The sequence below is a fragment of the Ceratotherium simum genome, chromosome 11 (genome assembly GCF_057802395.1).
Source record: "Ceratotherium simum simum isolate JZ-2026a chromosome 11, ASM5780239v1, whole genome shotgun sequence".
Taxonomy (NCBI): domain Eukaryota; kingdom Metazoa; phylum Chordata; class Mammalia; order Perissodactyla; family Rhinocerotidae; genus Ceratotherium; species Ceratotherium simum.
Genome location: NC_141910.1, coordinates 364,637 through 380,682, shown reverse-complemented (window position 1 = coordinate 380,682; position 16,046 = coordinate 364,637). Strand labels below are relative to the sequence as shown.

General features: G+C 39.8%; 1 gene segment (V, D, J or C); it reads right to left on the bottom strand.

Annotated features, from left to right (window-relative positions):
* Positions 1 to 7,120: 7,120 nt before the first annotated feature.
* On the bottom strand, positions 7,121 to 15,412 carry LOC101396658 (Ig kappa chain C region, B allele-like; the record flags this gene model as incomplete). The annotated part of the segment is given in 2 exon segments: positions 7,121 to 7,652; positions 15,310 to 15,412. Coding segments are annotated over 2 exon segments (426 nt in total), but the record flags the coding sequence as incomplete, so codon positions are not given.
* Positions 15,413 to 16,046: the final 634 nt, after the last annotated feature.

Below are 16,046 nucleotides of genomic sequence, written 5' to 3'. Positions count from 1 at the left end.
AAACTATGAGAAAGACACGGTGGTTTGGGCTTGATAATCTCATTTAAGTCATGGTTCTACCTCTTATGAGTTCTGTAATCTTAAGTATGTTACATAACTTTTTGTAGCCTCAGTTTCTTCATCCATGAAGCAAGATTAATAAGAAACATCTCAGCGTGTTGTGAAGATCAAAGGTGATCATAGGTTCCTCCTCATCTCTTCAACTTCTTAATATTGGAGTGCCTCCCAGCACAGTGTTTGGATTTTTCAATCCATACTCACTTGCTAGGTACTCTGTCACAGTCTGATGGCTTTTTAGCACCATCTGTATGGTGATGACAGCACATTTATGTCTCTAGCACTGACCTCTCTCTTCTGAATTCCAAGCTCTTATATCCAGCTGTCCACCTGACACCTCTGCTTGGTTGTCCAATAGGCTTCTCAGACTTAATGTGTCCAAAATAGAGCTCCTAAAGCTTCAGTAATCAAGGCAGTGTCTATTTGTATAAGAATGGGCAAACTGATCAATGAAAAGGAATAGAGAGCTTAGAAACAGACCCAACTTTATGGTCAATTGATTTTCAACAAAAGTGCCAAAGCAATCCAACTGGGGAAAGAAAAGTCTTTTTAAATAAATGATACTGGAGCAACTGGATATCTATATAGAAAAAAAAATGCACGTTGACCCCTACACCTCATACTATATGCAAAAGTAAATTCCAGATAGATCAAAATTGAGCTCCTAGTCTTTTCTCCCAAACCTGAAGGGTAGCTGACTAGAAGGAAATAGAGTGGTAAAAAGAATTAACAGCAAACTATCTGGATACACAACCTCAGCCTTTTAGTAGCTGGAAAATCTGCCAGTTTTCTCATCTGTACAATGAGGGAGTTGGACTAGAAAAAAGTCCTTCCATTAATATTCGTTCTAATCTTTGCTAAGGTCCTGGGTGTGAGTCCAGAGAAACTTCATTTTATTTCTCCATGGGGCAGCTTAATATCAAGTTTCAAAACCCCTTTGTGTAAACCTTGGGACCATTTTCCAGGACACATTTTGTAGTTTAGGACAATCTAGACAGCACTGCCTGATGGAAATATGTGAGCCACATACATAATTTAAAATTTTCTGGTAGCCATATTATAAAAGTAAAAATAAACTTGTGAAATTAATTTTGATAATATTTTTGATTTAACCCAATATATCCAAAGTATTATCATCTTAACATGTAATCAATATAAAAATATTAATGACATTTTTATATATATTCTCGAAAGTTGACTGTTTTTACATTTATAGCACATCTCAATATGAACCACCCTCATCTCAAGATCTCAGTAGCCATGTGTGGCTAGTGGCTGCCATGTTGGACAGTACAGCTCTGGAACATATATGAGTTAAGGTAAGGTTCAAACATTTTTGGGCTGAAAGAGTTATGAGTGAAGAATAAGTTCAAGGAGCCTCTTGAAGGGAATCAAACAATAGCCAAATTGAGCTACTTCTTCCATTACTAATGATGACTAGTATTTGTACCTCCCTTAATGCATACATGCTAGGCTGGGTGCTTAGCACTTTACATGAATTATTTCCTTTATTCCTCACAACAATCTTACAAGTAAGACACCCCCACTCCCTTTCAGAAGAGAAAACAGGAACAAAAGTCAAGTAACTTGCTATTATGACTTGTGAGCATATTTTCCCAGGCAGTTATATACAAACAACAATGTGGAGAAAACAGCCCAACAATTTATCCACTGCATCTCTCCAGGCTCATAGTCATGGCTGACTTGACCCCTGGTGTTAAGTCACCTGTGCTCACCTAGTGGGGAGAGGGCACGGAGCCCCTGGCCTGTGTCTTTCAGACTCAGCCTTAGGTCCTCCACTGGCCACTCTGGCCAACAATTTAGTTTAATGAAATGTTAGATCCTACCTTGTAAATTTTTATAACAACATTCCTTCTCCTCCCCCAGCACAGGTACCCAGGCCAAGTGGCATCTTCTGTGGGAAGATGAAAAGGCCTGACATGTACACAAGCTCATTGGGGTTCCAGGTTTCAAGAAAAAACAAAGAGAGTCATTAGGTTGGAAGACATAATTGAAGAGTTAAGTCTTGGAGTTGTCGATGCTTGGAAGAAGGCACAGTGTAAAAAGACAAACAAATAAACAAGCAACTATCTCCGCTTCCTCTTTCATTTCTTATTCTCCATCAATCAGCCTTTGCTGCTTCTTCCTCCTCCTCCATCTCCCTCCCCTTTCCCAATTTCTTTCTCTCCATCTTCCATTTCCTGATCTTTTTAATTCTTGACTCACCTCTCTTATCCCTTTCCCTTTTCTTCAAAATAATATGTTCAACTTGTTGACTCACTTAGGGACTTGAGGGAATGTGTTAGCATCAACTTTAAGAAACATGGTTAATTCTGAAAAATTCTACTATTATAGAAAAAAGCTAACAGAAAGCTACAGCCCATTTTTGAAGCCACAGAGAATCCCACTCTGATATATAGACATTAGAGCTGGAAAAGGATGTGGAGGTCCCCAACCAGCCCTTTGTCTTACAGGTAGGGTGAAGGAGGCTCAGAGGGGAAATGATGTGCCCAAGAGTACTTGGGATGGTGTGGGTGGCCCATAGAAGTGGCAGGTGGAGGTGGTGCGTTAGCAGTCGGATTGCCCTAGTCTTGCAACACTGAACATTTATTATTATTCTAAATCCACTGCCAACTACCAGGAAGCTTTAATTTTTCTTACTGGGTCTTAGTCTACATATAATTTGTACACTGCTTCCAAGTTATCCAGGCATTTTTACTCCCAAATAGTTGACACGCAGCTCTGCGCCCTGGCTCTGGGTCTCTTCTCTCTAAGGAGTGATTGCTGTCTCACACTTGGTAAGCTTTGAGGTGTGCTGAGATGCTATCTCTCCCCTGGAGAAATGTACCAACCCTGACACAGGTGGGGGCATGTCATTGCAGGGCCCTCCAAGTTTCCCTTGACAGACCTGCTTTTCTCATTCTTTCTGTTCTCTATCTCTCTTCTCTTCCTTCCTCTCTCTTTAATTTCTTCTCTTTTCCTTTTCTTTTACTTTTTCATCTCTTTCCTCATTTCTGCTTTAGATCTTCTACAGGGCCTATGGGGCTTTGAAGCCAAAGAATTAGCTCCCTATGAAGATCAATGACAGGGTGTGCTCATTCAGCAGGTGGCCCTCACTGAACTTTGATACGTACCAGACAGTGCCCTGAGCTCTTACATGTCTATCTCTTTTAATCTTTACAATTTTTTCTTCCTATCAGGTGATTACCATCATTTTCTCTATCTTCCAGGTGAGAAAGTGAGGCCCACAGAAGTTAAGAAACTTCTCAGTGTCACATAGCCAGTAAATGGTAGAGTGGGGGCTTTCTGACTCCAAATTTCTTTTTCAGAGCCAAAAAGTATACTGTGAGTCCCGTAAGAAGCACCCTGGATCTCTTGTTTGTTTGGCCTTTAACACATGTTGACCTGAACTTTCTGGATGCAAGGAAATCTCACACCTGTAGCACCCAATTTTTATGAGTGGGTTTAGCCAGCCCTCTCTGGGGAGCATGAACACTTGCTGGGACCTGACTCGTCAGTACAGGCAGAAGTTTGTCGAGAACCCAACTCTCTTCTCTGCCATCCCCATTATATTAGTTTTCTTGGGCTGCCGTGACCAAGTACCACAAACTGGGTGGCTTAAACCAACAGAAATTTATTCTCTGACAGTTCTGGAGGCTAGAGGTCTGGAATCAAGGTGGTTCCTTCTTGAGGCTCTGAGGGAGAAGCTATCTCATGCCTCTTTCCTAGCTTCTGGTGGATCCCTGGCAATCCTTGACATTACTAAGCTTGCATATCTCCAGTCTCTGCCTCTGTCACCACATGGCATTCTCTTGTGTGTCTCTGCATCTGCAATCTCCCTCTCCAAATAAGGACACCAGTCATTGGATTTAGGGCCCACCCTAATCCAATCTGACCTCATATTATTATTTTTTTTTTGACGTTCTGTTTTGAAATAATTATAGATTCACAGGAAGTTGCAAAGCTAGAACAGAGAAGTTTGGTGTGCCCTCCACCCAGTTTTCCCTGACGGTTATTTCTTACATAATTATAGTACAATATCTAAACCAGCAATCTGACATTGGGACAATGTGTGTGCATAGTATTATACCATTTTATCACATGTCTAGATGTATGTAACTACTGCAATCAAGAAACAGGATTATTCCATTACTGCTGAGATCTCCCTGTTCTACTCCCTTCATAGTCACATTCACTCTCTTTTCCTCCACCATCCCTAAACCCTGGCAAGCAGTAATCTGTTCTCCATCTCTATAATTTTGTCATTTCAAGAATGTTACATAAAAAGAATATGGTATGTGACCTGTTGAGATTGGCTTTTCTCACTCAATATAATGCACTTCAGAATCATTCAAGTAGTTGCATGTATCAATACTTTTTTTTTACTGCTACATAGTATTCATAGTATACATGGTATAGATGTATCATAATTTGTTTAACCATTCCCCTATTGAGGGACATGTTGATTGTTTCCAATTTTTGGCTATTACATGTAGGGCTGCTATAAACAATTATGTATAGGTTTTTGTGTGGACGTAATTTTTCATTTCTTGGGGATAAATGTCCAGGTGTGTAACTGCTGGGTCGCATGGTAGGTGCATTTTGTTTAGTATTTCAAGAAACTGACAAAGTATTTTCCAGAGTGGCTGTACCATTTTATGTTCCCACCAGCAATGTATGAATGACCTAGTTTCATTGCGTCTTCACTAGCATTTCAGTACGACCTCATCTTAATTTGATTACATCTCCGAAGACCCTATTCCCAAATGAGGTCACATTTGTGGGTACTAGGAGTTGGGACTTGAGCATATCTTTTTGAGGGACACAATTCAAATTCAATCACAACATCTACCTTCACATAGTGGGTCTGGCTTCAGAGTTTTGCTTTATGAGAAGGGCCTTGCTTTGAATTCATAGCCCGATTAGAGAGCCCTCGATTGTTGAATTTCATCCCAAGGGATGGGTGAGCAAGTTTATGTCATTTGAAAGATGTTATTGAGTCTTTGTGAACTCTACTCAGACCTCCAAAGATTCAAAGATTTGATAATAATGAATATTCTCAGGAGGTAGATTGACAGTGTTGTTGCCCTATCTGGTTTTTTGGGACTGTCCTTTCCCACTGCTCTAGTACTGACAAGGGAAATGAAAAAAGTAGAAAAACTGGATTATAAATTTATTGAGGGAAAGGACACAGTCTTAATGACTTCTGTACCTCCTTCAGAATGTAGGCTGAGAAAGGTGTTCGGTAGATGTTTGTTGGATGGATGAGGAGAGGCAGGGTGCCCACACAGAAGTGGGGGAGGAAAGTCAAAGTTAGTTTTATACATGCCCCTACTCCCCACTTCCCAAACATATAACCTTTCATACATGGGTTCCCAATATCTGGGCCTGGTTAATTCTGTCCTTTGTACCCTTGCTGAAGGTCTGTTCCATTCCATTTCTATATATTTATGCTCCTAGTTAGCCAGATGGAGGCAGAGATGGAGGTAGCATATTTGAGCCTCTGTTCTGTGCAGCACCTTAAGTGCTGGAAGGCAGAATTGTATAGGTTTCAAGAGAGCAGAGTTAGATAGGGGTTTGATCCTGGGCCCACTGCTTACCAGCTGTGTGGCGCTGACCTGCTACTCACTCCTCTTAGACTCTCTTCTCTGTGAATTTAGTGTAAGACATTTCTTTATGTGAACTTATTTTGAAGTAGAATATATATATGGACAAGTGCACAGACCATAACTGTACAGCTCAATAAAGTTTCACAAAGTGGCAGACATTATGTTACCAAAACCCCAGAAGCCCCCTCTTATCTCCTCCTAGGCACTACTTCACCCCACCCCCAACCAAAAGTAATCCCCATCTCAATTTCTGATTTTATTTTTACCCAGTTTTGAACTTTATATAGATGAAAATGTATAGAACGTATCTTTTGTGTTTAGTTTCTTTTGCTTATTGTCATGTTTACCAGATGCATCTATGCTGCTGGGTACAGCTGCAGTTTGTTAGTTCTCTTCATTGAACAGCATTCCCATGTGTAAACAAACGACAACTTAATGACCCCTTCAACTCTTCGTGGATATTTGGATTATTTCCAGTTTTTGGCTTTTATAAATGAAGCTGCTCTGAAAATTCTTGCAAAAGTCTTTTGGTGGACAGGGACACAGTCATCTAGGAGTGGGATTGTTGGCTTATAGCATGTGAACATCTCTCAGCTTTATAGACCCTCCTCAACATCTTAGTGAATGTTTTTAACTTCGCAGTTTAGTGAGAAGTAAATTAGGTTGTGGAAAGCTCTCGGTGTGGTCTTTGGCAGATAGAAGACCCTCAATAGATGTTTAAAAATATAATGAAGACATCATATTCCATTAAGTTGAAGTGCCATAATGGGCTTACACATTTCCCTATTGCTTGTTCATCTAGATTGTTTTGTTTTATTTATTTATTTTTATTATTCTTTTTTTTTTTTGTGAGGAGGATCCGCCCCTCTTTTTGCTGAGGAAGACTGGCCCTGAGCTAACATCCGTGCCCATCTTCCTCCACTTTATGTGGGACGACGCCACAGCATGGCCTGACAAGCGGTGTGTTGGTGCGTGCCCGGGATTCGAACCCGGGCCGCCAGCAGCGGAGCACGCGCACTTAACTGCTATCCACTGGGCCAGCCTCTCGTTGTTTTATTTTATATAATGTTACAATGAATGACACTCTTCATAGCTGTTTCCTTCTTTTGAAAAATTTGCTTTCAGTAAATTAGATTCAACTGGATTGAAGAATATGTGTAATCGTAAGAACTGTCACCCTTGAAAGGACTCTGAGCCCCTGCTGAAGAGGGGAAAACAAAGAAGCAAGCTTCTCCTCCCACAGCCCAGGGGAGTGGGGAGTGAAGATCCGTGGCTTATGGGTTTCATGGTGGAGTGTCTTGTAGAGGACAGTAAGGTAGGGTAGAATGGAGGAGGATGGTTTTTATAAATGATGGTGTATTTTTTGGCAACTCACTATTTAGTTCCTTAGAAGGTAAACTAGATAATTAGAAAAACAATGTATAACAACCAGTAAATCAGGAAGGAGAGAGAAATCACAGGTGCAAAGATTCACTTTATTTTTTCATTTTCCCCCAAATATTAGCATGATTAAAGCCAAAGAGGGGGAAGGGGATGGGGGTGGGAGAGAGACTGGAGGACTGCAATAAGGGTAGGTCTCTTGTGGGAAAAGGGCCGAGGCCTGGGTGGGGGAGGAGGGATGCTGTGACTGAGGCACAGGCAATGGGCCTGGGGGCCTCTCTCTCTAACACTCTTTCCTGTTGAAGCTCTTGACCAGGGCAGAGCTCAGGGTCTTGTGGGTGACCTCGCAGGCGTAGGTATTATGAACTTCGTACTCTGTACTGGACAGCGTCAGGGTGCTGCTGAGGCTGTAGGTGCTGTCCTTGCTGTCCTGCTCTGTGATACTGTTCTGGATGCCAGTGGTTTTGTCACTGCCATCCACTTTCCACTTGACACTGGCGTCACTGGGGTAGAAGCCATTCACCAAGCACACGACAGAGGCACTTCCAGTCTTTAACTGCTCCGAAGATGGTGGGAAGATGAAGACAGAAGGTTGAGCATCATTCCCTGAGGAAGGAAGCACAGAGAATGGTGTTTAAGTTATAGAGAAGTTCTCCTCTTGTGGGCAATCCCAGAGCCCAGAGGAGACAGACATACAGAGAGCAGCATGCTTATTCTGTGTAAATGTAGCAATGAGGAAGGCCAGGAAGGATATTTATAATCTCCATGATTTTGAGTTTTTCTCTAGCCCCTACCCCTTAAGAAAGTGGTAAAATGTTTTAAGTCTTTGTAGCCATTCTAAGGCCTTTTTCACATACTTTTCTGACTTCACCTTTATTTCCTTTAACAGTGTTCCCTGTCTCCTGCAGTAAATGCAGTGCTTCAGGCAAAGAAACAAAGGCAACTTCATCTGACCCCTCAGAGTTTAGAAGCGAGAACACTTCTTGGCCCCTTGTAACACAGAAGATAATTTCCCCTGTGGCTCTCCTAGGACTGTGCAGTGACATCAGGCTGCCTTTCCCTTCCTGGGCTTCCTTTAGGCGTGGTGGGGCCAGACCCACTCTGCGGAGTAGGCCCCAAGCCCTGAGTCTGTGCCCAGGTGGGGATCAGCCCCTTCACCCTCTGTGGTCAGGCTAGCAACTCTCCCACCCATCACAAGGGCCTCAAAGCGAGATCCGTGCCCTGGCCTGATGCTGCCACCATATGGGGCCATGTTCAGCCAGACCAGGAAAAGTCAACTGTAATTTTGGACACCTGCTTAGGAGGAACCGGCTGACTTCACTTCTGACCTTGAGCAGCTGCGAGATGGCCTCCTGGAAATCCCCCTCTGTGGGCATTCAGGCCCTCAGGTCAGAGAATAAGAGTTAAAATAACAAATCAAGAATCCTTTGCTGGGAGAAGTCACCTGATAAGTGAACAGGTTTTTATAAAGCTAACCTCCATGTTAACCAAGCAGTTCAACAGAAGATACTGAACTTTTTATAATTTGATATTTTCTGCTCTTTTAACCATCATTACCAATTTTGTTCAGAGAATTTTATAAAATAGACTTGGCAGAAAAATAACATAAATTCTAGAAAAAAAGGAGGAGAAATATTCTAGGAAAATAATCCTATCTGGGTGAATCCTTGATACCTTTAAATTTTCTACCCCGCCTTAACATATTAAATAATAGTATATCTGATATGGAAGTTCTTGCAAAACATATTATTAGCTTTTAATGGAGTTTAAAATGCACTAAAAAAGAGTTTTTAAAAGGCCCTAAAATAATTTTAAAATAGTTTATCATACTTAGTTTAAACAGTTTTAAAAGAGTTTTAAAATAGCCCTAAAACGGTCCTGTCAAATTGCTACAGACCAAAAATAATCTTTCTTAAGCATCAGCTGAAGTAAACAACAGCAACAAATTACCAAACTATTTTAGAGGGTAGGAGATTGAAATACCCAGATTAAAAGTTTTCTATCACAGAATGAAAGTATTGGAAAATATGTTTATATTAAGTTTTTATTAATGGTATTTACATATGATTAGATATTTTGTACAACTGAAATATAATCCTACCCAAGCCACTAAATTTTTAAAAATGAAAAACATATCACAAATTTATCTAATTTTTTATCAGTTAATATGGCTTAATGGTGTTTAATGTGATCAAAACCTCAGTGGCCAGACGGCCTTAACTTAGATTTTTCCTGGTAGTGATTTTACTCTGAAAGAGTTATGTATATTTCTTTCTTTTGGATTCAGCTTTTATTATTTAAATACATTCAATGAGAGGATATTGAAATAATTACATATCACTGAAAAAAAATCTTTAAATTCTTTGTAGGCCCCTAATGAAATTTCCATTAAGAGGATATAATAATGAATGCGAATTTAATTCCTGAAATCTCTAATAAATCAGGCTTCTCTCTGTTTTTCCCATGTTAGCTCAATGCCCACCATATTTCTATTGTCTTCCGTTAGCGGCATTATTTGTATCACTGTGTCAGGAAAGCAGGCCACAGCGGAGTTCAACCGGCTAACGGGGAGTGGCTGTGGCTTTTAGCGGCCAGGCACACTGACACACGAGCACTGTGGCCTGGCCACGAAAGTCATTCAGTCACGAAAAAAGATCGCCATGAGGTCTGCAAACCACGCTAGCTGTGCCACGGCTTCCTTGGCGATATAAAAACATGGCCACGTAATAACTGAGACAAATAAAAGAACATATTAAAATATTTCCTATTCTTCTACAAGTGCGTGGGCATTTAATAAAATGAAATTATTTTATTTTCCTTCATTTAAACAAATTTCTTCAAAACTGAGCTTTTGAGAACAACCATCTTTATAAAAGATCAAGTTTAGTCTAATATAGAAATTGGATTAAAAAAAGGAGATATCTGTCAAGATATAAAATCTGTAAAATTTTTGAATATTGACAGTTTATCACTCATTTTAGACTCTAAAAATGACATTGCTATTAATTCTCAATTATGCTGCATCTTTTATGTGGCAAACAGGTATACTTTCCTAACTTACTGATTTTTCAGTGCATCCTATTGATTTTTATTGTTATCTTGTCAAATAATTTATCGGACAGAAAAGAGAAAACAGACTAAGAAATACATTTCTCTACTTTTCTGTATCATACAGGACGAGCAAAAATCAATACAATATTTGGCAAAACTGAATGAAAATTAATTCACTTTTGCTCGTTAGAGCCGCAAGAGTTCCTTTCTCATTTACACTAATTTTTTTTCCTTTGAGTCATTCAATTTAGATTAAATTAATCTTTTTGTCTACAAATCCATTTTTGGAGCTGAGTTTAACTTTTGAGACTGATGATAAATATGAAATGCTGTCATTTACCCATCTCCACAAAACTCGCACTTAAGCCTCTAAAAGTCAATGCTGGCATTTAGACCCAATTTTAAAAGGCAATACAGGAAAATTACTTACCTTTAATCTCCAGATGTGTCTCTTGGCCAAAGGTGATCCAATATTAGCCGAATTACTTTTCCCTCAACAAAAACCCCTCTTTGCTGCTAACTTCATTAGATTCACAGATACAGAGAAAATCTGGCAATTTACATGCCACATCAACTAACTAGCTCTTTGCTCTTCCCTGAGACCAACTGATTTTCAGTCTCTTACCCATCTGATTTTCGGAAGAATCCCATTTTCTTTGGAATTGAACTCAACTCATATCTCAAACATGAAAATCCCCAAATTTCACAACTCGATAAGAAAAAGGATTAGAAAAGTGCACTTACGTTTGAGCTCCAGCTTGGTCCCCTGGCCGAAAGTAAGCCACAGTGAGGGATCTAACTGTCCCCCCTCAACAAAAACTTCCTTCTGAAGCCAATCATGTGAGAAAGGCTAATTCAGAGAAAAATCCAGCTATTTCTTTCCTTTTCTCCCCACAAATCCTACTCATCTCACAAACTCAACAATTGGTCTGTTTGCTCAGCTTAAAAGTTAGCTATTTTCTGGTTTTCTGCTATTTACTTTTTCTGCCATTTACTTACCAGGAATGGCTCATTTAACCAAAATGTCACAAACTTCCACAAATGATACAACGGGACAAAAACCTCACGAATAATGAGCAAAATGTACTTACGTTTGATCTCCAGTTTGGTCCCCTGGCCGAAAGTGAACCACAGTGACTTCCCCTTAACTTCCACCTTTACAAAAACCTGCCCGGAAAGGCCAGCAAGCCCCCTGCCCCAACTAAGTTATTTTGATTTGGAAATCTTAAAAATTACCTGTTGGCTAGCCTCCTGTGGAACATTTTTCCCTCCTCTGTCCCTAATCTGGGAATGAAATTTGTTTTATCCCTGACTTCTAACTAATGAAAACACACAGAAAGGAACAAAAATCAAACCAATTAGACAGAAACAGCAAAGAATCAGTTGAAAAAAGTACTTACGTTTCAGCTCCAGCTTGGTCCCCTGGCCGAACGTGTATACACAGTGGTTCCTCTTAACCTCCCTCCCTTACAAAAACTGAGTTTTCCTTTCTGACAATTGAGCCAGGCTCTGTTCAGAACATCTGGTTATGCTCCCCAGTAAACTTTTGAAATTCTCACTTAAACAAGTTATTCTCACTCAATGACTGAATCTTGTTCTCCACAGAAAATATGCAATCAGTTCTCAAGTTTGTTTACAGACTTTATCTTTATCTTTGCCCTAGACGATGTCAGATCCTGGTTTCAAAGAGTCAGCTTGTAGATTAGTTCATAGACACAGAGACCACAAGACACAGACAACTGAGGAAGGAAAGTTTGGATTTTACTCATGTTTGATTTCCAGCTTGGTCCCTGCACCGAACGTCCACCACGGTAATAGCTCTCCATTGTGTCACTGTACAAAAACCCTTCTCGCCGAAGGGGAACAGAGCCCCAGGTCAGCTGCTGAAGCTTCACTCCCTTTTTAAGCAGGTGTAGAAGCCCTGGGGCTTCCCTGACAGATGATGTTTATTTTCTTCAGTGAGATCTAAAATCCTAGAAGATGATATTTTTATGTTTATGGCTTGATGATCCCTTTCTTTAGCAATATACCAAATCTGGGCTGCTTCTTATTTATTTATTTATTCTTTTGGCGAGTAAGCTGAATGTAAATTACGAAGAAAGACACACAAATTGAAAAGATTGCATTTCTTTATACCTTCTCCTGGGGTGGGGGGATTTGCAAATGATAAATCTCATTCAATGTAATTATGGAACTCTTTGGCTTCTCTCAGCTAATAATAATTAAAGAATGTCTTCATATTTGAACCTCTCCTTTACCATGATGTTGTTTCAAAAAAGATAGACTAAATGTATATCAAATCAAGGCCCACGTCTTACTTTGAAATGTATTTTGGAATTAAGCTAGAGATGACATATGAAACAAAAACAAAGATCAATAGAGTAGAAAAGTAGACTTTACTTGGCTGATTGTCAGTTGTCATAGGACAGATTAGAACTCAGAGGCATACCCACCATGTCTCATTGAGCTGAACCGGGTGCATGCTGACTTTGGAGCTACCAGGGAATCATGGCAGGCTGTGGTGTTTCCATAGTAACCCCATCAAGGACACTGAAGACCTCATTTTGTTTTGAGTCCAGCTTCACTTGTTGCAGTCTTGTTTCCCTCTTAATCTTCCATCCCCACCTCAGCATACGTTGCTCCCACCATCCTAGGCTCCTTGCAGTTCTTCTATGGCCTCCAGCTTTTACAAAACTCTCCCTTTGCTTGGAAACACCTTTGCTCACCTGTGTTAGCTTGTGAACAACTAACTGTCTTTCAAGACAATTCAAGAGAGAATTTCTCTTGGATTATTGCCAGCAATTGACCTGACTTTACAGAGTACAGAGGCAGGTCATTGAGCATAGACCACCTAATTGCTTTTATCTGCTGGTAGACTTTTTCTACCCTACTGGATTGTTAGCTGTTTGATATTTCATTGACTTGTATTTGGAGGGCCCAGTCCAGTATCTTCACTTGGCAAATGCTCAACAAACATTTGCAGAATCAATGAAAAACAAAACCCAACAACAAATAGTTGAAAATTAATAATAGATCAGAGATGATAAATTATAATAGACCCATATAAGACTGATCACTGCAATTGTAAGTTTTATAAGAGAAATTGGAATTGTAATTCTGAAGATTAGGGGTAGGTTTTCTTGATTCTTTCCCTGGGAGATTTGCAAGTTGCCTTGAATAGCAAAATCAGCAGTGGATCTCACCAGAAGATGAGGAAAGAGAGGAATCAAGTTGGAGGTAGACAGAAGAGAGAAAGTGGCAAGTGGAAATTAAGTGTGCAAAATAGTTGACTGAGGACATAGTCAACATGGATCCTAAAGAGGATAGAAAGTGATTTTCTCTGCAGAGACACAAGTAATACCAATTGTAAAAGCTGACATTTATTGAGCACTTGCAAAGTGCTGGACATTGTACATGGATCACCACATTTAATTATCCTCCAAAATCTAGGAACTGGAAACTAATATTATCCCCTACTTTGTATATGAGGAAATTTGAGTGCAGAGAGGTTAAGTAACTTGTTCATAACAGTGAGTGGCAGAGCTAGGATTTGAACTTGGAGCTCATACACTTAATTGACACTGAGAGTAAAGTCACTCAATGGAAGCAGCATGCATGGGAGAAAATGCTGGGATGGGGGAAGGAAAAGGAAACCTCTTAGACTGTCCTAGGGTTGGAAATGAGTAGAAGAGTGTGCTCAACTGTATACACAAGTCTGTTCATTGAAATGTTGTTTAAAAGGTGAAAAAATGGAAAATAACTGAAATCTTCATCAATAGCAGTTTGGTTAAAGTAATTATGATACAGCTTTGTAATGGAGCACAATGCAGCCAATAAGAGGATGCTGTAGGTTTCCATATAGTCACATGAAAGTTGATTGTGAAAATACAGGCCACTGAATGGTATGTATTGTATAAGATTATGGTCCCATTTTAATTGAATATATATGGATATCAGTAGAGGCTAATTCCTGAAGGAAATACAACTGTGCTTGGTAGTTATCTCCTGGGATTACAGTGGTAGGTTGTTGTGGAAGGAGTAGGAGCAATGACACTTTCTCTTCCTACCCTTCTGTATATTGTAGAGTGTTTGATTTTTTAGATTATGTGAATACATTCATTTTGTGGTTTTCAGAAATAATTAGGCTGTTACCAATTTTGATAAAAAGTGAACTCTGACCTTGCCTAGTAGAATTCTCAATAATTCATATGCAATATATAAATATAATTTTGAAATGATATATTTGTATGTATGAGTTTTCTTTGTCAATTAAATACTTTTCTATAATTCTTTAAACAGAGAATGCAAAAAAGTTTTCCTGCATCTGCATCTGCAAGAGTATGTATAAGACATACTCTTTTACAGATGTAAGAGATATAGGGGGTGATGTGGGGGCTGGAAAATAGGGATGAAAAAGATGACATGGCCATACAGGGATATATGTTCCTAAGTGAGTAAATTGGAGATCTAATGTGAAGAGTGCAACTGAGTGACTATTGTAAAACAGTGTTTGCTATTAGTAAAAGATAATTATCATAAGAACAATTGTGGCAAAATCTATTTTATTGATCACACACAGTAGTTGATAGGAATGGTTGTTGTGATGTTTGTTGTAACATAAAATGGATCACTGAAAAGTAGTTGAGATCATTAATATGTGTGTGGTTCATTATTTGAAGGCAAAGGATGTCTCAGAAGCATCTGCCAGGATTTACCATTCTGCAAAGTGTCCATGATGCACCTTGATAAGGTTGATTTACTGAGGAAAAGCAAAATGTCCATAAACTAGTCTGAGATGTTCTTGGATTTATTGTATAAGAGTGATGGAAACAGAAATTTGGGGGGAGCATTTGAAAAAACTCATCACTGAAACTGCTTCCCGTTTGGCCCCCAACAAAGTTAGATTCTTAGAATAAATTCTAAACTGCTTGTGGAGGAAAGAGAGAGAAAAAAAGAGAGAGAGAGAGAGAGGGAAACACTAAATACACATCTATACATCATCCTGAAAACTATTGATAAGCTATCTTATCGATGTTCTTCAGGTCTAACATTTCAAGAAACATCATTTTTGTTTTTTATTTATCATAATTAACCAGCCTCTTTGGAGAGGTCTGCCTCACACCAGTAACATACAGTAAATCACCCAGTGTGTCTGAGACACAATGGCACAATTTTGCTCTTTGCAAAGTTTGAGGAATGGTGGTTTCCCTACCTGGTTCTGGAATATTTGTGTCCGATAATCCATCTTGAAGCCTGCAGTTCAATATTTTTTCCAGTTCATCAATCACGGTAGAGTCCAAGGTAGGTGATTCTTTTTTATTTCAGCTTGACTCCTCTTTAGGATCATAATGTCTGTCATTTGTACTTGACTTAAGCTGATATCCCACAAGGTGAGGAGGAAATTCTGGAGTCCACTTCACTGGTGCTTAGAACCTCATCAATTGCTGGTCTTCTGGCTAGAATGCCACAAGTAGATGTCTGTCCTGAATCCACCATGGCAAGGCTGGCCCCTTTAGCTGGGCAAGAGGGAGACAGACAAGGTCACTTGAGAAATCGCCGCTTCTTTGCTGCTTTGGAGTTGTGTCTGTTTCCACTCATCTCTGAAGAAAGACGTGCTGGGAGAAGCAAAGTCCTTTGCTCAACCATGTGCAAATGTGTGTGCCATAAACATGACCCCAGATTCTGGTCCTGCTCTGGAAAATGGAGACACTCATCTTGTTTCCAAGAGGACATTAAGGATGCAGGTATTTTTTGGCTTCCTAGAGTGAAAGAGAAAACAGCAGCAACTGTGTCAGGGCTTATTACCCTTAGAGAGGCTCGGCCACCGAGATTTACATATTGAGTGTTGTGGTTTCCAGCTGGTATTACACAAGTGATGATCCCCTCTGGAGTTCCCTGCCTACCTCTGTCAGTCTACAGTATTTGGCATCCAACCCTTGTCCTCCCTCA